General features: G+C 41.3%; 2 protein-coding genes across 2 annotated transcripts in view; one reads left to right on the top strand and one right to left on the bottom strand.

The window, feature by feature from the left end:
- podxl (podocalyxin-like) overlaps positions 1–19,340 on the top strand; it is a 28,451-nt gene extending 9,111 nt beyond the window's left edge. Inside the window, exons 2-9 of the mRNA XM_085769596.1 lie at positions 7,287–7,334; positions 7,689–8,165; positions 13,029–13,177; positions 13,270–13,293; positions 14,497–14,629; positions 14,718–14,761; positions 14,858–14,974; positions 16,937–19,340. Coding sequence (XP_085625722.1) covers positions 7,287–7,334; positions 7,689–8,165; positions 13,029–13,177; positions 13,270–13,293; positions 14,497–14,629; positions 14,718–14,761; positions 14,858–14,974; positions 16,937–17,134 — 1,190 coding nt within the window. The 3' untranslated portion in view covers positions 17,135–19,340. The remainder of the gene's footprint in view (positions 1–7,286; positions 7,335–7,688; positions 8,166–13,028; positions 13,178–13,269; positions 13,294–14,496; positions 14,630–14,717; positions 14,762–14,857; positions 14,975–16,936) is intronic.
- Positions 19,341–19,423: 83 nt separating this feature from the next.
- The window catches only part of mkln1 (muskelin 1, intracellular mediator containing kelch motifs), a 30,665-nt gene continuing 24,434 nt past the window's right edge, over positions 19,424–25,654 (bottom strand). The window contains exon 18 of the mRNA XM_085769595.1: positions 19,424–24,320. Within this exon, the coding sequence (XP_085625721.1) occupies positions 24,199–24,320 (122 nt within the window). The 3' untranslated portion in view covers positions 19,424–24,198. The remainder of the gene's footprint in view (positions 24,321–25,654) is intronic.

Below are 25,654 nucleotides of genomic sequence, written 5' to 3'. Positions count from 1 at the left end.
CAGTCAGGAAGGGAGGACAATTCAACGAGTCTCCACCCTCCGGCCACGGTGTCATTCTCCTTTAATGTGTGTGGATGGTGGGGCTCAAACTCAACAAGATTGGGTTGATGCCTGCTGGAGTCAAACAGTGGGACCCCCGGGGAGACGGAGAGCCGCCTCTGACCTTCTCTGGTCAGAGGGTGGAGATTGGTTGAATTGTCCTCTCTTCCTGACAATTCATACCCCCCACCCCTCCACCCGCTTTAGTCTCTGTGAATATAAGCTAAACACTGTCACGCTCCACATGATCTCTAAAGGAGCAGCTTCAAACATAGATCTGGGGCCGTGTTGCAGAAACTTTGTCTTAAGTTAAGACAGGAGGAGTGGAAGATCCTGACTAACTTTAAGAATTTTATCTTATCTTACTTAGTCATACTTATCTAATCTCAGATTAGGAAATCCTAACTAAACCCATCCCATCATGTAAGAATGTCATGTAAGAAATATCCTCAAACTGTGTTATGACCACAGCAATTGGAATGAATTGGACTAACAAGCTGCGCTCACCACTTTATTAGGAACACCTATGTACCTGTTTATTGATGTAGATGTAGTTCAGGAGCTTGAGTGGAAAAACACAGCAGGAACACCAGGTTGTTGATGAGATCAGGGGAGAAGGACTGCAGTTACTCAGATAACCACTGGTGTTGATCACAACAGCATTTCAAAATGGGGAAAACGTCCAATGTTGAGGTGGATGAGCTACAACAGCAGAGACCACTGTGGTTCCACTTCCAGATAGGCTGCAGTAGAAACAGTTCCATCAAACTGACCAGTGGCTGGAAAGAGAAACCTAATTTGTTCTGACGAATCTGGATTATTTGACCGAAAAAAAAGTCTGAACCCATGGCCCCAACCTCAACAGTAGTGTTTTTTTTCTCACTTTGAGTGCCTACTGTATACCAGTCAGTAGTAGTTTAAAAGAGAAAAGAAAAAAAAATTCACAGACTTCAAGAATAAAGTAATAATTTTACGAGAATAAAGTCATAAATTTACGAGGATAATATGGGGTGACGTTTGTAAAGTAGGCTAGCTCATTCACCACGCTATAAGATAATAACGGAACGTTACGAGACCAAGTTTTTTTCAGGGTAAATGCAGAGACTGCTTGCCAAAAAACTGCCCCCGACAGGAACAGGCATCAGCTGTTTTGCATGAATTTACCTCTAAAACAACTCTGTCTCGTAACGTACCGTTATTATTTCATAGCGTGGTGAATGTGCAGGTCACAACTTGTCCATGAGAGCGTTGCAGTTGTTGGATTGTGTATTTGATGAGTTTGATGAGGGAAACCAAGAAATCCCATGAGCCTCCATAGCGTAGCTCTAAACAGCTTGCGGCTCTGCTCCGCCGTTCTAAAAATAGCTTGCACCGACAATTAAAGGTATTATGATTATGCAATGGGCCAAAATGTTGAACTATCCCTTTAAGGTCAAAAAATGTTAGTGAAACCTATACTGAAGTACAACTTCACAAAATGCTCCACAGCCCACATTTTAACAACTCTCCTCCTCTGATACAACATGTTAAAATATTATGACTTTATTTTCGTAAATTTATGACTTTATTCTTGAAGTCTACGATTTTTTTTTCTCAATGTGGCCCTAATACTCCGTCATATGAATGCCACAGCTTCTTTGAGTATTGTTGCTGACCATGTTATGGTTCGCCGTCCTTTAATGGAAGACAGTGACCCATAACATTGTTGAGCTTGATAAGGCTCCATGTCACAAAGCAAAAGTCACCTCCAACTGGTTTCAAGATCTGAATTCAGTAGAAAACCTGTGGCAGATCAGGACAGCTCCAATGTGCAGCTGGCGAATTGGCAAAAATGATGTGAAGCTGTCCTTTCAACATGGAGCAGGAAGTCACAGGAAAGTTCCCAACATCTTAAGTCGACCAGATCAACAGAACTGTTTCCTGTCAGTGAGCCAAGATGTAGAGCAAGAAGCCAGGGAAAGGACAGCAGGTTGGTTCTCACACCTTGCTCTGTCTGACCCTCCACCGGAGCAAACAAGGACCCTTTTACAGTGTCCAGTCAGTGCAATGAAGTCCACACACACACTGATTAAGACAAACATAAGCTGAGGTCGGAGGTTGCTCATATTGATTTGTGACTGATAGCTTGGTTGGCACATTTCTCACCTTTTGTATTCTTTTCTATTAGTAATCATTTATGACAAAACTGGAACAAAATGCCCTTTCACTTTTGTGCAGATCACATGCTGCCCTTTAAAGTTAGATTATTTTTTGTATCAAGCTATAAAAAGGAATGCTTTTACTCAAAACTAGAAGATTGCTTCAAGTCTTCCTGTGAGTTGACAAAATGCAATGACTCCCCCCTCTCCCTCCTCCAAAGCATCAATAATTAAAGCAGAAGTAAGCAGAATATTTATGTTAATATAAGTCTTAAATAGTTATATCTTCCAACGGCAATCACTTATATAGAGTATTTGGTCTGAAACACGGGTCTGTCAGTCACTCTGCTCTGCTGTAAGAAAACTTTCCTTGTATCCTACAACCTTTATCCAATGAGGAGAGAGAACAGCATAAAGGGGCGGTCCTCTCTGTGTGTGCAGCCAAGGGATGCGCGTGAATGTGGTGACGTAGGGACGAGGGCGGGGACTGCTAACTCCATCTGCTGACAGGAAGTTAGCCAAGTTACTTCTGCTTTAATTCAAACTAAACAATTCAAAAAATTGATGTAGAACCTAGTCCAACCAATTTTTTGCCATTCAGAGGAAATTGTCTTCAGTTAATAATAAAAATATTTATTAGTAGGACATCCACTCATTTTTATAGTCAGATATTAGGCAGATGGAGCACTGCGGTCCAAGCTGCACTGACCTGCTCTTGGATCTTGAAGTAAACCTGAGCCACAGTATTTCATCTTCTCCTTCGCTATTTATAGTGAGAAGGACAGGATGCTGGACACAATAAACTTGGAAGCACCACACCCACAGCCACAGCCTACATCCAGTGACAATCCTCCATGGCCACAGAACAATGGCCTTATCCCTCTGCTGTTTTCTGACCTCCACACACCAACATTGCGTCCACACACACAGACACCCTCAATACACGTGTGGTAACAAATTCAAACAATTATGTTATGCAACACTTCCTTAGACTACCATAATGATGTTTTAGCATGTCTGCGTTTCTGCATTAGGCTACAAATAACATTCCGATTATTGCCAGACTTTTAAAGACTCTCACAGATATCCTGTTATTTCACAATCCTGAAGGTAAAAAAATGTTAGTGAAACCTATACTGGGCAGCCATTAAAGATGATAAAACCTAAATTTGCTGAATAAGAGAAAGAATCCCCCGTATCTGCTGATTTGATATACGTAATAGTAAGAAAAATAAATAATAATCCTGCATTTGACTGTACTCATTCACTAGTCAGATCAGTGGTTGCTATTGCTAGCCTATAGCAACTATATAGCAACGTCTATAGCCTAGACGTTATAATGTCAAAGGAAGGGTAATAAACTTTTGCTTTTTTTAAGTAGGCTATATTTTTTGGGCTTTTGCCTTTAATTGATGTGTAGTCAAGAGAGACAGGAAATGGGGAGGTAGACATGCAGCAAAGGGCCACCCAAATTGGGATTCCACTATAAACATGTTCCACATCAGCAGCAATTAAGTGATGGACCAAATATTTTACCATATATTTCAAAAGCTATATCAAACTGCAGGTCATTGATGTGTAGAGGTCAACTGGGTCAGTTCAGTTGGGAGAAAAGACAAGGATTCCTGCACATATTTGGTTGGATGCAACAAACTTACGCTTATGGAAGTTGAAGGCACTCATTAAAAATCCTTAGCACAATGTTGTGTTGAGGGTTAGCTGCAGTCAAATGAAATTATCTACATGAAACGGAAATAGAAACAGCATTTTACACATTTGGAATAATGGACGAAGATCTCCCTCGGACCTTTATCAGTTTCCCTTCCCACAGCATGTGAACACAGCATTAGGACTTAGCAGATAAGAGCCTGTTCTGGTCAAGTGGAGGCTGGCACAGCTGATCCTGTCCTGTCTCTGTGTAGCAGGGACACATCTCTTATCAGACCACAGCCTGCCACCCTGAACACTGTGACTAAGAGGGCAGGACTGACTGACCAGGTGTCTGATCTACAGGACAAGTCCTCATTGTCCCAAGGCTTTATGACTGTGTCATTTTATGACTGTTTATACTGTGTGTAAAAAAGGACAACAGCGTTTGCACTGTCTGAGAAAACTGTCTTACTGGAATGTTGACAGAACCATGATGATTCTTTTTTATCGTGCTTTTATTGAGTCCATTTTATCCTTTTCTTTGGTGTCATGGTTTGGAAGCCTTTCTACTAAAAACAAGAACGCATTGAATCAAATTGTGAAATGGTCAAGTAAGCTGATAGGTGAGCCACAGCTGAACCCTTCTTCCCTGTATACCAGACAGTTACAGCGGATAGCCACGACCATTTTAAATGATAGTTTACACCCTTTGCACAGTGAATTCCAGTTTCTTCCCTCTGGACGGAGGTTGTCAGTCCCATACTGCAGAACAAAACGTTATAAAAACAGCTTTGTTCCAGCTGCAGTTACACTGGTAAACAAGCTGTAGTTTGCACAAAAGCTGCACAAGTCACTTTTCGGAGCATGATGTATCCCCTTTTTTTATCTCATTGCTTTTATTCATTCTTAACTTGGCGGAAATTTTGCTCTTGGTGTTTTTAATTCTTTTTTAGTTTCATGTTTTTTACTTCTTATATTTATTTCATGAACTGCAGCACTTTCTGTTGAGCCGAAGCTGTCTCTTGTTTTATGTGTATGTGTTCTTTTTAAATGTCTTGTTTCTGACTTGATTGTTCGTTTTCTGTTGCTTGTTTAACTCTCGACTGCAAAACTAGTTTACCCTTGGGTATCAATAAAGTAACCTGAACCTGAACCTGAACCTGACCGATCAAATGCCAGATGAGTTCCTAGATGATTGGAGAACCCCATAAACGATCCAGAAATTGCATTGAGCACTGATTGATCACAGCAACAGACGTGTGTTTTGACTGGGAGCTGCCATTAGTTTCCTCACACTATCACCCACCTCCACATTTTCACTGAGCTCTGCTACTGAGAGCTTTGGCATCTTTTAGCTGTTGTTTTGGTTTATCTTCTCCAAAGCAAACAGCAGACAGACCCAGTCAGAGACCACTTGGTGAACTTGGCAGCAAAAGAGACAGATATTTCTCACAGGAGCTGGTGGAGACCAAAAATAGAGCTAAAAGCAACTTAAATTAATCAGATGGGTATAAATACAATGTCAGGCGAACACAATCAGCTCCATGTGTTTCTCCATAACAGCTGAATGTGTACTATATGACTGTTCCCTAAAAGGTTTGATCATTAGGGTCCAGGCAGCTAAGCTGCCAGGACAATTGTATTCCTAGGAATTCTTCTTTCTTCTTCTGAGGAAATCATACTTCCCATGGGCGAAAACTCACCAAACTCTACAGAAACATCCAACCCCATGCCAGATTTACTCAACTCCAAGGACATGTGCCCCCCCCCCCCCCCCCCCCCCCCCAAACCAACAGCATATGCTACAGTTTTGCAACTTTCACCAAAATGTCGCCCAAATACTGCTGAAACTTGTGTCCACTTAAACTCATTACAAATTATGAAGTCCATAACTCAGTTTTTTTCAAAAACTGTAAAACTTTTAAAATGTATCTCCTCCCACAATTTTTGTTCAATTGTCACCAAACTTGCTACAGAGCATCTCCAGACTGTCCTCCACAAAACTTGTTTCTCGGATTTTTGATTAATCAAAAATTGAGCCTACAGTGCATGAAAACGTTTGACTGTAAACAATACTGTAAATATATACCATCCAATTCCTGCTAAATAAAATTTTCAATGTTCCTGAAAAAAATTGAGAATATTTTGGAGTCATGGTTGATGAAGTTTGGCAAATATCAGAGTTTATCTCAAAAACAGAATTTTCTAGACCATTTTGATTTCTGCTCTCATGGGAACAATGCAGTCAATGTAAGAGGGACATTTTTAAACATCATATTTTCTCTTGTGAAGCAAAACACTTATTAATAAAAACCAACATTTCCATGCTGTCTAGATGCAATTTATGTATTATCAGATTTTTGTTTAGATAACAGAATTTCTGACATTTTTGTTTTTGACAATTTTTAAATCTGCCTTGACAGCTGCTGCCTGAAGTCTGAGTCTATAAATGAAGCTACACAGCAGGTCTCACTACCAGTCAATTAGCTCAGTGACTTAAGAGCTGGTTCTTGCTGCGATGGTATGTGGGTTCAAGACCCAACAAGGGTGATGATGACGGATCAAAATGCCAGATGTCCTCAACTGGTAACACAAGACAATAGTCTAATCACAGCAAGCCTCTAAATTAAAGAACAACAACAACATGCCACAAAAACTGATTTTTTACAGTGGTTTCAAATCTGTCTGCACGACAGTGAATGGCTTGTGAAGCCACTGTTGAACTATCCCTTGGCAATTAGCTCAGTGCGATAGACATGGTCTTTGGTTCCAGATGTTGTGGGTTCAATCCTCAACTCATGCAAAATGAACATTATAAGGTCAACTGGCTTGTCTTCCTATTCTCCTGTTTGTTGCTCCGAATTTGCCTAGATTTGCCAAAAATAGCCCGGACCCGACCCATCGCTGCACAGCAGCTATAATTTGGGATTTTGTTTTCAGCTCCTTCACCAGAAAATGGATTGTTGGGTAAAGAAAGAAAAAGCACTGAGCTCTGAGAAAGTAGAGACAGATAGAAGGGAGGGGTGAGTGTGCGCTAGTGTGAGAAACTACAGTGTTCATGTGTGAAGCCACCTGCAGCAGGGGGAATCAGGACCAGGTAAGGTAGATAACGGCCACCTGCAACACAGAGTGGCACCAAGGGCGCAGAACTTGAACGCAACATGAAAAAGCACTACGTTTTTTCTCCATCTATTCTAATCATTTAATGAAGTTATTCAGACACTTTGATGAGTATGTTTTATGGCTTTTTAAATGATTTTGGATACTATTATTTTACTATTGGATGTTGGAAATAAAGATACTTCATCGCAACTGGCCCTGTTATGGGTTTTATTTTTTGAAATCCAACAGGATCCAGATGGATTTAAGGAAGAATATGTCTTCTCCACATAATGGTTTGTTTTAATGCTACCCAGCTTTGTATTGAAGCTTATCTTTCGTTTTTTTCTGTCACTCTAGGCTTCCTGTTCCAGAGTTTCTGTCCAGCTGCATCACAGCCAGATTCAGGTACAGCACCTCCATCAGACCCAAGTACAGCGCCGTCATCAGACCCAAGTGCAGTGCCTCCATCAGTCCTAAATGCAGCGCCGTCATCAGACCCAAGTGCAGCGCCTCCATCAGTCCTAAGTGCAGTGTCTCCATCAGTCCTAAGTGCAGCGCCGTCATCAGACCCAAGTGCAGCGCCGTCATCAGACCCAAGTGCAGTGCCTCCATCAGACCCAAGTGCAGCGCCTCCATCAGTCCTAAGTGCAGTGTCTCCATCAGTCCTAAGTGCAGCGCCGTCATCAGACCCAAGTGCAGCGCCGTCATCAGACCCAAGTGCAGCGCCTCCATCAGTACCAAGTGCAGCGCCTCCATCAGTCCCAGGTGCAGCGCCTCCATCAGTCCCAAGTGCAGCGCCTCCATCAGTCCCAGGTGCAGCGCCTCCATCAGTACCAAGTGCAGCGCCTCCATCAGTCCCAGGTGCAGCGCCTCCATCAGTACCAAGTGCAGCGCCTCCATCAGTCCCAGGTGCAGCGCCTCCATCAGTCCCAAGTGCAGCGCCTCCATCAGTACCAAGTGCAGCGCCTCCATCAGTACCAAGTGCAGCGCCTCCATCAGTCCCAGGTGCAGCGTCTCCATCAGTACCAAGTGCAGCGTCTCCATCAGACCCAAGTGTAGTGTCTCCATCAGTCCCGAGTGCAGCGTCTCCATTAATCCCAGGTGCAACACCTCCATCAGACCCAAGTCCAGCACCTTCATCAGTCCCAGGCGCAGCAACCACTTCAGGCCACACACAGGCCCCAGCAAGAACACAGCCCACATCTCATACCAAGATCTCTTCCAACACAGATAGAAGTAAGTTCTCCAGTCAATTCACCGACATGGCAGCTATTGGGTGGTGTTTGTAACAGCAGGAATTCTGAGTTTAAAGGGATAGTTCAACATTTTGGCAAATTGGCCCATTGCCATAATCCCTAGTTTTAGGAGTAGGTTCGTTACCTTTAATTGTCGGTGCAAGCTATTTTTAGAACGGCGGAGCAGAGCCGGGAGCTGCTCAAAGCTACGCTACGGAGGCTAATGGGATTTCTTGGTTTCCCTCATCAAACTCATCAAATACACAATCCAATGACTCCAAAACGCTCTGGTGGACAAGTTGTGACTTGCACATTCACCACGCTATGAGATAATAACAGAACGTTACCAGACATAGTTGTTTCCATGGTAAATTCATACAAAATCGCTGATGCGTGTTCCAGTCGGGGGCAGTTTTTCGGCAAGCAGTCTCTGCATTTGCCTCGAAAACAACTCTGTCTGGTAACGTTATTATCTCATAGCGTGGTGAATGTGCAGGTCACAACTTGTCCACAAGAGCGTTTTGGAGTTGTTAGTAGGGGTGGGCGATATGGGCAAAAAAAAAATATCTCGATTATTTTTTTCAATTATCCGATAACGATAATCTGACGATATCCTTTAAAATGTGATTTAGTTTTTTTGTTTTTTACAAAGCATGTTGTAAAACTCTTGTTACTTGCTTACCAGGACATCTATGGATAGACACAGCTTTTCAGAACAACAGCTCTTGTTTATTTTCTGTTAACTTAAGCATCCAAGAGACTCCCACTTAAACTCCCCTGTTTTTTGTTTTTGTTTTTTGTTTTTTTGAGACCAAGGTTGCACATCCTGACAGCTGAGATTATTACTGTCCCTCCTCTATTAAATATGAAAGGAGGCTGGAAATCACAGGGCATGTCTGTTCTGTCCTGAAACATGTGTTTCTCTTCTATACATCTCAGAGGCGACGTCTTTACACACACAGCTTCCTTCACCTTTGGGGCAGAGCTCCGTGTGAAGCAGTAGGAGAGACACAGCCCGAGGGGGGACCGGGACACAACGGGAGAAGCAGGTCCGAGCTGTGCACTGCTGCGGCGGCGTTTTGTGTTGGCGCCGTAATGTGCGCATTCGTCTATTGTTTTCTTTTCTAGATTACTCCATAATGGAAAATTGCTAATTGTCAAAACGACATTCACGATAATATCGTATACGATATATATCGCCCACCTCTAGTAGAGTGGACTAATGGAACAGTTGACTGGAGGACCGATGTGAATGAAACAAAAATAAATATCACTGAGCTGACCGCTGGAGTGAAGTACACTTTTACAGTCATAGCAGTGGCTGGAGATATCCTAACAGAAAGTGAAACAGCACAGATTTCTCATTACACAAGTAAGATGATGGATATGATTATTGCTGATCCTGGATCCTCCGCCCTGTTTTGTGTTTTATTGTTTCATTTTTTAAGAATTTCAGTGTCCATAGTTTATTTCTCTGGGTGTCGCTACTTTTCTCCCTTTTTGTTCCTGTCGTCGATGCTGTTTTCATCTCACATCACAAATTTGACTTCCACACCCTCTCTTCCTCTCTTGTCTATAGGACCGAATGAGGACTTCTATGCGCCTCTCCTTTACCGTCTATTGTTTTCTTTTCTAGATAGTATAAATACTCGATAATGGAAAATTGCTCATCGTCAAAACGACATTCACGATAATATCGTAGACGATATATATCGCCCACCTCTAGTTGTTAGGGACACTATTGTATTCCTAATTGTTCTTCCTCTCCGCCATTTTCTTTATACTTATTATTAGTGTGAATGCTTTCAGCATTCACAGCATTCACAATAGTGTGAATGCTTTCAGCATTCACACTATTGTTCTTCCTCTCGGCCATTTTATTTATTCTCTTTTATATTCTTACTACTTTCCGCCTTTTTACGGTCTTCTTCTAGTCCTTCATACTTTGTGCTATTTCAACAATTCATACATCAAATCGTGCAGCTTTTTCTGGACATTATCGGAATGACTTTTCTCTTTTCAACTATTCATACTTTTGCAATATTCAGCTATTTCAGATTTTTTTTTGGCCCATAGAGAATGCATTGGAACAGTCTTGAAACTCTTCAAATCTTCTTACTTCTTTCAGCCTCTAAAGCTTCAGCATACTTTCAGCTAGAGTCACACTTGTCTTCTGGCTAACAATCTGGTCAAAAATGCAAAGAGATTTAGAGAATAATTTAAAATATTTTTTAAATGCAGCCTGGGTGCTCTCTCTCTGCCATCCACCCCAATGCAATTTTTTCACAGCAGAGTAGAAGGAGCTCAACTGTGTGTGTCAGCCACTTTGAACTTTAACCAATACCACTTGGTCTGGTCACATGAGCAAACTTGATAATGCATACAGTATACGCCCCCACCTATTCTCTTTACCTCTTTCAATCTTGGTTTGTGTTAACATGTTTCTTGTTTATACCACTGCACTAAGATTGATTTGCACTGGAACTTTGAAAACCAAGAACGCAGCAGAGAAAAGCAAAGCTCTTGAATATGCACAGGCTTAAAGCTCTTGAATGATTTGTATCCATCATTTCTTGTCCTGCGCTGCCCTCTGATGGATGTGACAGGCGGAATTCACCTCCCCTCCCCCGCCCTCAATTGGTTGCAGGTGTTCGTTATCACATTAATTACTTGTACCACAGTTTGCCGCACATCATCACATTACAATGAATGACAACAGGCTTGTCTCTCTGTGGCCAAGTGGCAGAATAAAGGTTTAGTGATCATGACGTCATGGGTTCGATTCCTGCCTCAGTCATGTCCCATCATTGCTTGACTTTTCATTCCAACTATTCAGCTGTCATTGGACAGTCTTTGATTCCTCACAGTATAAAGCTCATTGTAACTCAGGTCCTCTGTGGCCATATGGTTAGTGTGTCAGGTTACCACTCATGATGTTGTGGGTTCAATTCCTGTCTTGGACATGTTTCTTGCATGTGTTTGTCAATTTATTCTGCTAATTCAGCACGGTTCAGCAATGGCTTTCAGCATTCACATGCATTTTCCGTTAGGAAATGCTGTTTCTAGTATTGCTTGACTTTTCATTCTTTTTCTGGACATCATCGGAATGACTTTTCTCTTTTCAACTATTCATACTGTTTGCAATATTCAACTATTTACACAGTCTTTGATTCATCATAGTATAAAGCTCATTGTAACTCAGGTCCTCTGTGGCCTTTGAACCTCATTTGCTTCCACATACTTTTACCTACAGACTTCATTCAAATTCTGAGCTGTAGACAAACTTCTAATGTATTCAACCTGTGTACAACTTTTTCATAGCTTGTACCATTTTTGAGATAAATTCTTTAAAAGCACATGTGCATTTCTGACAAATTTCACACTTTTCAATGAGTGTGTATTGCATTGGCCAGAGTGAGTGACATCTTAGTCAGAGTGCAGCAGATCCAAAAAAGCGACTAGAGCTTTTCTTCTGAAACTGCCACCAAAGCTACAAATGACACTCTACACACAAGGATTGGCCACAGTTTGTAGCCACACTTGCCTTCTTGATAACAATCTGGTCAAAAATGCAAAGAGATTTAGAGAATAATTTAAAATATGTTTTGAATGCAGCCTGGGTGCTCTCTCTCTGCCATTCACCCCAATGCAATTTTTTTCACAGCAGAGTAGAAGGAGCTCAACTTTGTAATTCACTGGAATGGGCATTATATTTTGTTTGATTTCACCAAAAAATAGTCTTTTTTTATTGCACACATGGAAGCAACGTGTGTCTGTGTTTTGCCCCATCTCTCCAATATAATCATGTGTATATTTGCCAAAATTGCATATAGATGCTTGTTTGCTGCTATATGGTCATGTAACAGCAAGTGCCTCTATTTCCAGGTGATGATATAGCTTCTACAACTTCTGCTGTATGTTTTATTGAATTGAATGACTTCATGGTTTATAGTCATACAAAGCACAATCGTTTCCATACAAGCAAAGGTGTTGCAACAGAGCAGGCTACCCAGCAATTGCTGGGGCCCCGATCTGAATGGGGCTCCCAGAGACAGCTATCAAAGACAACCTGATGTTGCCAATGGCTATGTACATATATACTGTAGTATGTTACTGCTACCAATGCCAATGTTAACTTTCTCCCTTTAGCAAGAGAATAATGCATTTGTTGGCCCCTCTTGCCTGGGGCCTCCAGAATGTCTGAAAACAGCCCTGTATAAAAGCCATAGACTGTAAAAAGAATGGACGTAGCATCCGTGACGTCACCCATTGGTTTTGGGGAGTCGTTTTTGTGACTCAAATATGGCAGCCTGAACAGCGCCATGTTGGATTGGCCGGCCGAGAGCCCGCCCACTGGCCTCGAAGCAGCCTGTCTCCGGACTGCTCCGGACGTGTCACTCAACGTTTCCGCGCCCTAATTGGTCAGAGTTTTAACCTAATAACAGTAAAACGGTAGAGTTAAAAAAAATTCACCCCCCTCATCGGTTGAGACCAAAAAACGTTCTGACACCAGGCTTTGATCATGTTTATTGAGGATGTAAAGTCGGCGATTTTAACATGGGGCTCTATGGGGAATGCTCCCTTCTGACACCAGCCCCCAGAGGAATCCGAGGGGATTGCAGTTTTTTGAACGCGGAAGTGAGCTTCACTTCTCAGACCGACAACTGCCCCCTTGATAAAAGCTTATCTGCTGCATGACGGTGACATCTATCTGATACATTTTCAGACAGATCTGACACTTGAGTTTTAATCGTGTAGTCCCACTGAAATCAAGATCAGAGCACATACATACGTTACTTACTGTATTCTTTTCCAGCAACTGACTCAAGTAGAGAAGTAAAGAAAATGACTGTGATATTTACAGCGTCAGGGGCCCTGGTGACGAGTGCCCCGGTGATCCCCAGCAGCCTCAACCCCAACACCGTGGCTAAAGCAAGTTCTCCAGCGACTGACAACCAACTTGAAACCAACGCCTCAGTCCCCATCAAGACACCTCAGCAGCAGAGTCTAACTGTACGTACTGTAACACAGATGTGTTTTTATTGCACCAGCGTGACTGCTGACTGTTGACTGACTTTTATTCTCTCTCTCTTTTTCTTCTGCAGTATTCCCTAAACAGTGATGCTAAGGTAAGACTTTTGCTTTTGTCTGAGCTGAGTATCTTTAAAATCTGACAGGCTAGGACCCACATCCATGGAATAATTAAAACAGACGTCTCTTCCATCCTCTGCTATTGTCCCATCAGTGGAGACAGACAGGCCCACACCCCTCCATCCTTTTCCTCACTCATGTTTATTCTCAAAGATGTCTTCCTTTTAGAGATATTATTAAACAGTGCAGCGGACTGTAGGAAGAAGAACAATCAGACATGTTGGTTTGATACCGTTACATCCTTTTAGGGTGTGGCGACTTCTATATCAGTTACCGGTGCAATGTAGAGATTATCTTTTAGTTTATTTCCTGAAAAGGTAACAAAAATTACTCATTTAATTATAGCAGCACTGGTGCTCAACAAACATTTGCATTGAAGGTTAAAAGTGTCAGTTTGAATTTGATTGTATCCCTCTGAGCCTTATAGAGCCTCATTGTTTCCAAAACTATCAAATAGTTTGACAGTGGAAATGAAACCAAGGTGTAATGTAATAATAACCACAACAATAATAATTCTTAAGCATTTTTCCTAAAAAAAAAAGTGGTAATTAAGAGGATTAAAAACATTGTATCATGTAAAAAATATTGTATTGTGTAAAAATATGATTTAATTTTAATTGTTTTCTCAGTTGAGTTTCCTAGATATTATTGGGGGGAAATGTATTTTTTGATTCCAGATTGAAATATGAAAGGACTGCACTTTTTATTTCAAAACATTATAGTGTAACATGTTACAGTTATGTTTTCAGAAGTAATGTGACCAAAACAGTGGGTGGATCTCTGAGCTGTAGCTACAGACTCTGTATTTCCAGAAGCACAGGAAGAAGTGAAGTTTGCTATTTTATAAAAAAAAAAGAAAGGATTCCAGTCCCTGCGTGGAAAGAGTGTATTAGTGGGAACCCTTCCTGCCTTTCACCAGTTTCCTTCGTTCCCACACCTCTTTCATACTCTCTCTCTCTCTGTTAGCCTATACGCATAATACACCAGAAATAATCCTCACATCAGAGCACAGGAAGATATGACCTCAGCGGTGACCTCTGACATTCCTGTGCTCACTTCCTGACTGTATAGTTGAGGCTTGGTGGAGACGTTGATCAGCTCATGAATTATTTATGGCGACGTAAGAAATGTGATGCGGCAAAATGTGTGATTTCTTTTCTTTTGATATTTATCTTCACAAGGATGGACACAAAGCAATGGTGGAGGTGTGCAAGCGGGTGTTGGCAGAATTGGAAGAGGGAACCTGCATCCTAAACTGGACGCAGCATGACAACGGCAAAGTTGAGTTTGATTCGGTGGTGATAAATGGCAAAGGTACAGACCCTCCCCCTCTTTTTTATTAAAAACGTATTTGTAAGAATGATATAATTTGAACTGAAATAAATCAATATTTCATTTACAGTGAAAACCAACTTGGCAAACCAGTATTATGAGGAAGCCACCCAGGTAAGGGTCCGTGTTGCATTGAGCACGTGCAAACACCTCATTGTGTTAAATTCCTGAGTGTGAAGAAAACCCCGGTGTCGCTGTGTTGTCCAACAGAAGAAAGATAACAGAACCCTGATCGCCATCCTGGCCTCCTGCGGAGCTCTGCTCATCATGATCGTCATCCTGGCCGTCTGCGCCTCCCACCACCGCAAACCCTTCAACGAGAACCAGGTCAGAGTTCAGACACAGCAGGATTGTTTTACCATTGTTTTACCTGTCATGTTCTTTTTACCTTTTGACCTGTGGAGATGGAGAGCTAATCTGTAGCACCCAACACCTGAACATCTCAACATTCACTAGAGTTCAAGATAGATCCTCATGCTCATCTTGTACCTATTCAGACTACTCATATGCTGTGATACCTTTGGTGTCCTCTTCCCTTTTCCTCTAGCACCACCATCAGGTCAACAGTTGAATTTATCCAGGACTGAAGTGCTAAGGAACTAACTAATCAGAAAATACAGACATCAGCAGACTGGCATGTTAAACTGAGTGAATATTTTATAGATAGGAGTAGTATGGGAAAGAGTTAAATAAGACACACATCTTTTTATGTCAGAGTTGTGAAATACAATGATTTTTTAGTTATTTATTTATTTACTTGTTTAGTAAGATGATTTTTTTCTTTTCTTTTTCCTAAATTGAAAAGTGAGGATTGTGATAAAATAAAATAAATACTTTTTAGGGGTTCTGCTAAACATAATCTGTTATTCATCATCATGTAAAGGGCCAAAGCCAAACTTCAGATCTAGTAACTGTCAATTTGCTGTTGGAAGTCACACTTGACAAATCAAGTTGTTCTTATCACAAAGACTGACAGGGATATTTGTCATTTTCAATTCCATGTCATCAACACAAAATTTTAAAGTTTGAAACAAGTTTCAACAGGATTTAAAGTGTGAAACTAAGGTGTTTCACGCTGGTGTTTTTTGAGCGCGGACGCAGATTGAGCACAGCAGCTACTTTCAAAGAGCAGTAGGTTTAAAGGCCTAGTGTGTAAAAATTGGCAAGGTTTATTGGCAAAACCTGAATATACAAAAATAATAATAATAATAATAATAATTTGTTTTGTTTTCGTAGCCTTATTATTACTCTTTTATATAGCAAGGGTCTTGCTTTAGAGCAGTGGTTCCCAACCTTTTTTTTGCTCGTGACCCCATTTTGACATCACAAATTTTGGGCAACCCCGCCGTCAATCAAGATTTATATTCAGTAAAGTGAAAGTATAGAATACAGTTGTTTAAGATTGTGTTTGGTATTTTTAATCATAATTTTAAAATGAATAATAATAAGTTTAAAAAAATATATATCAGTAATTTTTTTAAATCAATTATTAGACATTTCAGACGATCCCATGAATTCCAGGAGACTCCACATGGGGTCCCGAGGCCAAGGTTGAAAAACACTGCTTTAGAGAGTGTCGCCATCTTGCGCAGCCCGAACGGATTAATCCAGCCAGCCAGAGAGCACGTTTTACGAGTTTCACATTAATAAAGAAGGTGAAAGGAAAAAAGGAGGAGGAAACAGCAGACATGTCGTAAAATGGTTTAGATCTTCACCCTATCGCTTGATGCTCCTATAATACTCCCAGTCGTGGTAAACACGTTAGGGCACTGTCACTTTGCTGATGGGAGTGGTGAGTGCGAGCAAATGAGTGAGCGAGTGTGCAAACTAGAATCTGAATGCTGGATATCACTGTTTTCCCCCAATTTTACACACTGGGACTTTAACAAAATGAAAAACAGTGAATCTTTAAATGTGACCTCATCTAACAGAGGCAAACAAAAAAAGCTCCTATCAAATCTCCCAGCCTTCCTCTCACCACTCATATGACCTTCGTCTGCAGTCCAGAATAATGTCCTGTCTCTGCCTCCATGTCCTGTTGGATTGAATCACACTATTTAATCATCAATCAAATTCACGTCTCAAAAACATGCTGGAACTTTTTTGTCTTTTTTTTTTGAACAACTGTTTTTATTGGCATAATATTCATATATCAAGGTCAAATATTATCAACAGTACAAACATTTAAAACGTTTTTGTCTTTTAAATAAAACCACAACATTTGAAGGTCACATCAGTTGGTGTGAGCTGCTCTCACCTCCACCTCTTTTTCCTCTTTAACCTCTGCAGCAGCACCTCACGGAGGAGCTGTGCACGGTGGAGAACGGTTACCATGACAACCCCACGCTGGAGGTGATGGAGGTGCAGCCGGAGATGCAGGAGAAGAAGACGGTGCTGAACGGAGAGTTCAACGACAGCTGGATCGTCCCCTTCGACAACCTGAAGGACGAAATGTGCCAGCCCGACGAGGAGGACACACACCTTTAAACGGACCCGGGGACGAGGGGAGAGAAGAGGAAGAGGAGGAAGAAAAGAAGGAGGAGGAGGAGGAGATAGCAACAGGACGTGGCTTGTTCAAGCTCAAACAAACAAAAGAATCCACACCTGCCTTTACATCACACTCTCCTGACGCCGGGATCGTGACCGCGTAGCCACAGAAGACTTTCTCACATAGAAATACATCCCATAGAGCAGCCACAGCTCCTCACCTGCTCTGTTTGATGCGCTTCTGCTGCATCGTGGTGAAACTGAAATAAGGATCAAAAATCAAACACTGTGATGAAGAAAAATCTGTACAATCAGACGCAGAGGCCTTGAAAACACAATGTTTTAACGCTCAGTGCCTTTATACAGTAGATTAGTGTTAAAGATCCCATAATGTCACATTTCCTGTGTTTTAGTCAAAGGTTTGATAGCTAGATAAGAAAACATATTTGTGGTTTTAAGTCTTAGAAACCATCTAAGTGTAGTTTTACGTCTCTTCTCTATGGAGCATCACTAACAACAGGTTTATAACCAGTGAAACTAGCTTTATAATCAAAAACAGACGGACATCTACCTTTATACAATAAGGGACCTGCAATATAAGTGTGGCTTCCTCCAGAGCACAGTTCAAAAATGTTAGTAAAATGTATTTCATTCACATTTGTTTTTCTAAAAAGTCAGAAGGAGTGTGTCCTCTCCTCTGCTGGTCTGAACCAAGCACCTGTTTGTACAGTATTTTTTACATCTTAACTTCTTAACTGTGTGAAGGAGCCGGCGGATCTGTGTGTGTTATAATAAGAAGATCAGATGATCGGATCAGTAACAACATCGTCAGTAACTAACTTAGATAGATGACCTCAGGATAGCTGAAAGAGTCCTGGTGATATTCCGTGTGCATGTGTATGTGTATGTGTGTATGTGTGTGTGTGTGTGTGTGTGTGTGTGGACTACAAGGAGACGTCCAGTGGCTGTGAGAGCTGCACTGGTACAACGGAGCACTAACAGATGCAACTTGCCCATAAAGACACTGGGTGTATAGATATAATCCAAATAACAACATATTGACTCTACGGGGGCCCAGAGGGGACAGATCACACGTGCATCTTGTCTCAATATGCATCATTGATTTGAAATTGTTTTCATCACAACAATCACGAGCTAAAGCTCCAGGTTATGACTCATTATTTGAAACAACAGTGGAGTGGTAGAGAGGAAACAGTAAGTCAGGTAATCAATTAGCCAACTGACAGGGAATTCAGTGAAAATCTGATCATGAATTAATCTTTTCAGCAGAAGTTCACAGGTTCCAGCTTCAGATGTGAATTGCCGCTGCTTTTCTTAGTCATCTACAATATTATATAATATATATAATTATAAATATATAATCTTTGGGTGCTGGGCTCATGCATAGACAAAACACAATATTTGAATTTAGAGAAGTTCTTTTATTACCAAAGTATGATAATAAAAAAATAAATAAAAAACTGACAGATGTCAATATTGAGGATAATTGTAGGTTGCAGTCTGGTCCCTCTGGGCTTCCATAGTGGAGGAACTAGCTCAGTATTCATTAAGAAAACAAACTGATGACATGTTTTAGGAAGTTTTGCCTTTTTAAATCAAGAATAAGACAAAAGGTTACAAGGATAAAAGTGGACTCATAAGCTGATATTGATCATTTCAGACTCTGTGCCAGGGACTCGGTGCAGATCTGATGAAAATGCTGTAAATAGTGTGTAAATTGTGTTTTCTTCTCTGTTGCTGATTGTCATTGTTGCTGGAAGGGTTGAGCCATCTGACACTGTAAGATGTCTTGATAAAAACCCTGCAGCTAAACACTTTTTAAAAAAGGAAAGAAATTTTGAATAATGTTTTGTTAATTTTAAATAATGTACTTCCCTTCAAACTGAGTAAAAAGTTTAAATATATATATTTACTTCCACTTCAAACTATATAGTACATGTGAGACCATCACTGGGCACTCCAATCCATCTATTGTGTGTATGTATTTGTATGTGTCTACACCTTCACTTTTATTATAGCGGTGTCGTTTTCACGTTAGTACTTGTAAGTATCAGTATTTGATGTATTTATGGTTTGTTTGCTGCTGAAGGCAAACAGCAGGGGTCTGACACACTGGAAGCTGTAAAACTGTTGATCGCCATGGCGGCGGCTCTATTTCAGGTTTGCAAATAAATGAAAGTTTTTTTTCCACTTGTTCTCTGCAGTTTTCTCTCGGTTGTACCCACACGTGGCCACTAGGGGGGGGCAGAAACACCAAAGAGGCAGCAGTTAAGAAAACCTGAACAAAATACAGTCTTTATTCATTATATACATTACGTACAATGCAATACTACAAGGCTTTCTACACATTCACTGTATCCACAGAGTAGTGCTCACTGATCTGAGAGTACCAGCCGTACAACTCCTGAGTCCCACCCAGGGGCCGGGAGGAGGGCGAGGTGGAAAAACAATAGAGAAAAATACAAAATTATAATCAGCAAACTTTATGTATAGGAGCTTTATGCTAAAATAGCAAAAAGAAAAAATAGTATTTGGCATTGTGTCTTTTACAAAGGTGCTTTCAATTAGTCCTTTTAAACACAGTTTTCCTCTGGCACAAAACGAAAAATCAATTCTACAGGAGCATGATGAGCTTTAAGTGTTAAATCACAGAACTGTAGATTTGTCTACCATAGAAGCTTCATTAGTTGTTGCTGTTGTGTCCAATCAATCAGCACAGGTCTGTATCCTCACTAGTTGTTGTAAGGGCAGAAAATATTATAGGCAAAAACACACACCAGCTGAAGTATAAAACATGAGCCGACCTCAAAACAAAAACACAGTGTGGTTTAACTAATACAGGTTAGATTTTCTGTCAGTGGTGAGTTCAGGGAATTAAAGGCTGTTTGAGAAGCAAGTCTGTCGTTCCCTTCTCATGCTCGACTGTCTGGAAACAAACAAATAAATAATTTATTAAAGAAAAAAAAAAAGAAAACCCTGAAGCTCAATGTGAAGCGATGGAAACTACTCATCTCCAGTGTCGACACACCAGCAACATTACTGAGTCACAGTAAACATCTTTTTATACAATGCTATATTATACAATGCTTCACTTAATGTAAGGGTTTCTTTTGTTGTAGGATAAATATTCCACATCAAGTGCATTCAACTGTTCCACAGGTAGGGGAATAACAAGCTCATGTCTGACACTTAAAGGACCACACCGCTGATTTTTGTTGTTCCGATTTCAGCTCATTAGCTACAAAATCCTTTACGGAATAGTTGGATATTTTGGGAAACACATATTTGTAGTGACTTAAATAACGAGGGTTGATAGCACACTAAATATGAAGCTAAAGCCAGCAGGTAGCTAGCCAACCAGTTTCCCCCAGCTTAACGCTAAGCTTGGCTAACTGGCTAACTAGCCTAATGCTACGCTAGGCTAACTAGCTGCTGGACCTAGCTTCGTATTGAGCCGACAGGTGGGTGGCAGCAGTCGTCTCGGTTGAAAAAAAAAAAACACTCCACTTTTCCCCTCCGCTTCCTGCCCCGCCTCCCTTCAGTTCACGTCAGCACCGTGGAACCAACACATTAGTACTCAGTGATGTAGCTCACCTCAGTGAGGATCGTGTTTTCATTTCATACATGTGACAGTACTGCAGAGCAGCAGACACAGTCAAGAGCCACAAGTAAACATTCCTCCTCATCAGAAGTGGAGCTCAGCAGCCTCAGTAGCTCACAGTGGCTGATGGCAGCATATAACAGACAAAATATATTATCCCCCCCCACCCTACCCCTCCCAAGTTTTAATGTTATATAATATTTAATTTACTGAAGCCCAGTTTGTGCCTTTCATGTTTTATCGTTACAATAAAATCACAGAGCTCTGCATCCCAATTTTATGGACGACACATCTGACATTTTTTGCTTTAAGTGATCATCTAAACTACAAAGACACAAGCTGGACAGAGGAATATTTCATTACTTAATTTATACCCGTTCTTTTTTTTTTGTCAATTTATATATTTATACACATCTTCCATACAGTTGGCGTGCTCTTTTTATTACATTTTTATTTTTTCGGTTGTCATCTGTGCCCTACGGATCAAGAAATGAGTCGAAATTGTTCTATTTTTAGAAAATAGGTTTAAGATATTTAAATTCCAAACATCACAAGGAGTTCATCATCACACACACTCCCAGATCTGTGACTGAGACCGACTGTGAACATGAGACACACAAACTGGTGACAGTGGCTGTTTCTTATAGTGCGCGACGGGCTTAAACCAGTATCGTCGTTTCGTTTCAAAATAAGTGCATAAGGTGTCGATAAAACGCAGCTCACGCTCACACGCTATTATTTCATCCTTTGATCTTAAAATCTACGTTGGGGGTTTTGTCCTCGTTACAGACGAGACCACCTAAAGTTACAATGAAGTTTGAATGTGAAAGCTGAGATTTAGATTTTTCCCAGTTGAGCCCCTAAGAGCAGAAACAGTGTCGATCCTGTACATTACATACAGATTATTAACAGTCGCAGCAGATGTGGGTGTGTCGAGTGTTCATGCAGTGTTGTGTTGTGTCGTAGTTGATGGGACCAGGAGAGACAATCGTGTGTTGCTTTCACCTGACTAATGAAAAATTATTTTTCTTTTTTTGTCCATGGGATGTTGTTGATGTGAATGACACTTACAGAAGACGACAAACTGGAAACAAAACAAAAAAACAAAGGGTGGGATTTTGGGTGAGTGGGAAATCCAATGTGATTTGGTGACAGCAGGTGAATCTGAGCCTGACCTGTTGATGGAAGACTTCATCATCTGACATTAACTCACCTCCCCAACATCCAACAACTTTTTGGAGGAATCTCACTCCACATTAAATCTCTGCTGCCTCCTCTTTCTCATTTACCACAGGCAGTTTAAACTATGGGGATAAATCAAATATCATTGTTTCATTACGAGAACTGAGAATTAGGCCTTTGAGTGATGAGCAGAAAACTGCACAGAGTTCCTCCAGGCAAAGACGGTGGAGAAAAGCAATAACTATTCACCGACATGGAGAGAGTTCGGCCTTCGTCACAGAGACTGTGCAGGCAGCCAGATGTGTGTGAAAGGCGTGTGTGTCGACCTGCTGTGTTTTACTGAATGAGTCGAACAACGGCAACCAGCTTTCAACTAAAGACTACAGCCATTAATTACTTGGCTCTGATTGGCTGGAGGGTGTGGATGAAGCTTTGGAGGTCAGACTGTGACCTGTGATGCAGATGTTTTCCTTTCCATTTGAAATGAGAGTGCCAGTAATGAACTCTCTGCAGCCTGGAGGCGGAGGGAAGTACCGACAAACTGAACGCCACAGAAACTAGTTTGATAAATGAGTGAATCAGGATGTTCCAAGTGCTCCTGCTGAGCAATACCAGCTGGGAATATATAATAATATAATATTACGATTTTGTTAACAGATTTCATTCTTAAATTACTCTTTAAAAATTAGCAAGTTTTGCACTTTGATGTTTTTTTTTCTTCTTCTCCTTTTCCCCACTGTCACTAGAAACTGGCTCTCTTTGGGTTTTGACATCACATTTGAAAATCATTGCTGCGCTCGGGGGAAGATGTATGATGAGATATTTTGTTTGCCTTTTTATATCGATGATTGAGTTTTACAGCAGATTATATCGAATAACGTATAATAAAAATCACAATTGGATCCCTGTATTTCATCTTATTTAAAAGCGAAAAGGGAGACGCTATGTGGCCATGGTTTCAGTGGAATAATGATTGTAATGAAATGTTAATGGAACTTCTCAGGCTGGTTCTACTTTATCCAACTATTCAGACATTTGGGATTTGAAGAAAGAAAAAAAAAAAAAACAGAAAATGTTACCTAATTATTTATCAAACACACCAAACAGACCCAAAACACCTTTTTCCACTCGCGTTGTAACTGGGTTACTGGTACAAATACGTAAATCTCACACCCACTGGTTATTTTAAATTCTTCCCAATAAGCAACGATGAGTTTTACACACGGGGCAGGACAGTTACTGTATGTGGCCCTCGACTTTCGGATAAAGACGGACAAGGAAGAGCATGATCCAGCACAGAATCTGTTCAGTCCATGAATTATTTTTAAAAATCTTATATGTATATTTACACATTCTGTACACCACTGAACCACTTAGGATTATGCTTCAGACCATTAAAGACTGAAGACCATTTTTTTTATGGATAACAACCAAAACCAATATAAATGTATATTTAGATATATATTAAACTTTATCTAGTAGAATCAGTCGTCTATTGTTCCTATATTGAAAATGTTGACTTTGTTTTGCACTTGAACAGCCGTCTCGGTCATAAATAGGGGGCGTGTGTTACAGAATGGCGAGCTGATCAATCATCAGAATGAAAACTGACATGAGGCCAGATGTGTCCTAAAGTCCTACAGATGATATGTGGAGAATGTAGTCAAATAATAAACAGATAGTGCTTGTAGAGGACGGGAAGTGGTCTCCTCTTTTCATAATCTAACCATCCTGTCCCCAGTCAAATCAATACCAGTGAATGTGAACTCATCATCTGTGTCTGTGGAAAAAAAAAAAAAACTGTGGACAAGTCCTTTTTTTTTGGCCTAAATGTTTGTGGGAAGAAAAATCAAGTCAGGATTTAAGAAGAAAATAAAGGAAAGTGATGTTTGGCAGAGTTGAGAGGGGCTTCGTGTGCTCCAAGAAATCTTCATCAGAAAGAAAAAATGGAGGGGGATGTTCTAAAAGAAAAGGCAAAACACACACGCACACACAAACACACACCTCAGGCCGTCGTGTAATGTAGCTAAATGCGGTGATGTGGATGGCGTGTGTGTGTTTATGTCACCGTCGGGTGGCGACGGAGGCGGAGCTGTTCCGGGTGAAGTGTACTCCCACCAGCAGGGTCCACCCATAGAAAAATAACTGGTCTCTGTCTCCTCCGTCCCATCAGGTGCACGGGTGGTGTTCAGTCAGTCCCAGTGGCTGAGGTGATGGGGGGTGGGGGTGGGGGGGTAAAGTGTGTCAGAGGTGGGACGGGCTAGAGGGTGATGAGGTCGACCAGGTTGCCCTTGGGCGGGGTCATACTGTCTGGGAAGAAGTTGACGAGCGTGTCGAAGAGCTGCGTCCTCTGGGCGTACGTCTGGTCTACGTCGGAGAAACCTGAAGGAAACACACAAACAGCTGCTGTCAGCCTGATGTCATAAATAGGGATGTGCACGGTTACCCGAGTACCCGGGTACCCGAGTAGGCAATCTGCTATCTAGTTATGAATTTATTATCCGGTTAACCTAGGATTAAAAAAACGGCACGTTAGAGCGCAGTCGGATCAAACTACATTATCATGCCATGGTTCGGTATTTTGTAGTGTTAAACAGTTTCGGATCAAGCAACGTGATTTTCTGCTGTGTAAAAAAGCGTTTTTGGATCGAGCCTCGGACTTTCAAACCTTTTACAATAATCTGTGGTGGTTCTCTCGACGTAAGCCGTTGGGAGGGAGACGACAGGTGTCATTAAGCCTGTTAGAAAATATGCTTTCAGTTTACAAACATTCTGAAACCTTCCCAGTTATTCCCTGAAACGATGCGAGGCAGAGAGGACCGAAGGCACCAAAATGTAGTGTGGACTAATAAATAAGCACCGCTAATGATTTAAAAAAAAGAAAAAAAAAAGTTTTCTCCTCCGAGGCAGCCGCGGCATAAATGCGCTGCGATGTGCATCTTAAAATCCAGTCTCTACTCTTATTATCCACCTGATATTTTGTCTGACGACGCTGTGTGTCAGTAATGCGACTGTCTGACAGACAGAGCGCATTTATGCACCGGCTGCGCTCTGTCCGTCAGACATGACGTCATTTTATTTTTTATTACAGTATTTGGTTACCCGGGTACGACAAGGTTAGGATACTCGGTTAGAAAATTATTCGAAATGCCCATCCCTAGTCATAAACAGCAGGACGTCACGGAGACGAGGACATCGTTCATTAGCTGTGCATTTCCTCTGACCGGCGCCATTAAACCATTAAACTGTAACAATAATAACACTCGAGATAGAGGGTTCCCTGCCTGGCTCTGTGGCGTCTGTGGTGGTTTAGTTGGACTGAACCTCCCTCCCTCCTGATAAACAATAAACAGAAACAAAGCAGAATGCAGGGTCGCTCCTCCATGGACGGACTGTGGGAGCGGCCCAAGGTCGGACGAGACCTGCAGAGAGCCAACACCGCAAAGCTACATCCTCCTCTAAATAAAAGCTCAGGAGCAAAACAATTCACCACTGCTGCCAAAAAGAATCTGGCATTTCTCCCAGTGCTCCCCCAACCCTGTAGACAATAGGTGTAATTATATATGATGTATGTAGATATTCATCCCTAACATTCATTTTACTGCTGATGTTTTGGCTTAGGGAGACGTTTCCCTGCAGTCAGACTGGTCATTAAGTCAGAGAAATAATGGAGGGCTTTTAACTCTTCAGTCTGAGATAATATGCTGCAGTGTGGC

This window comes from Trachurus japonicus, chromosome 23 (genome assembly GCF_045865225.1).
Source record: "Trachurus japonicus isolate A0001 chromosome 23, Traja_1.0".
NCBI classification, from domain to species: domain Eukaryota; kingdom Metazoa; phylum Chordata; class Actinopteri; order Carangiformes; family Carangidae; genus Trachurus; species Trachurus japonicus.
Note: the sequence above shows the minus strand (reverse complement) of the source record. Positions and strands in the feature narration are given on the sequence as shown.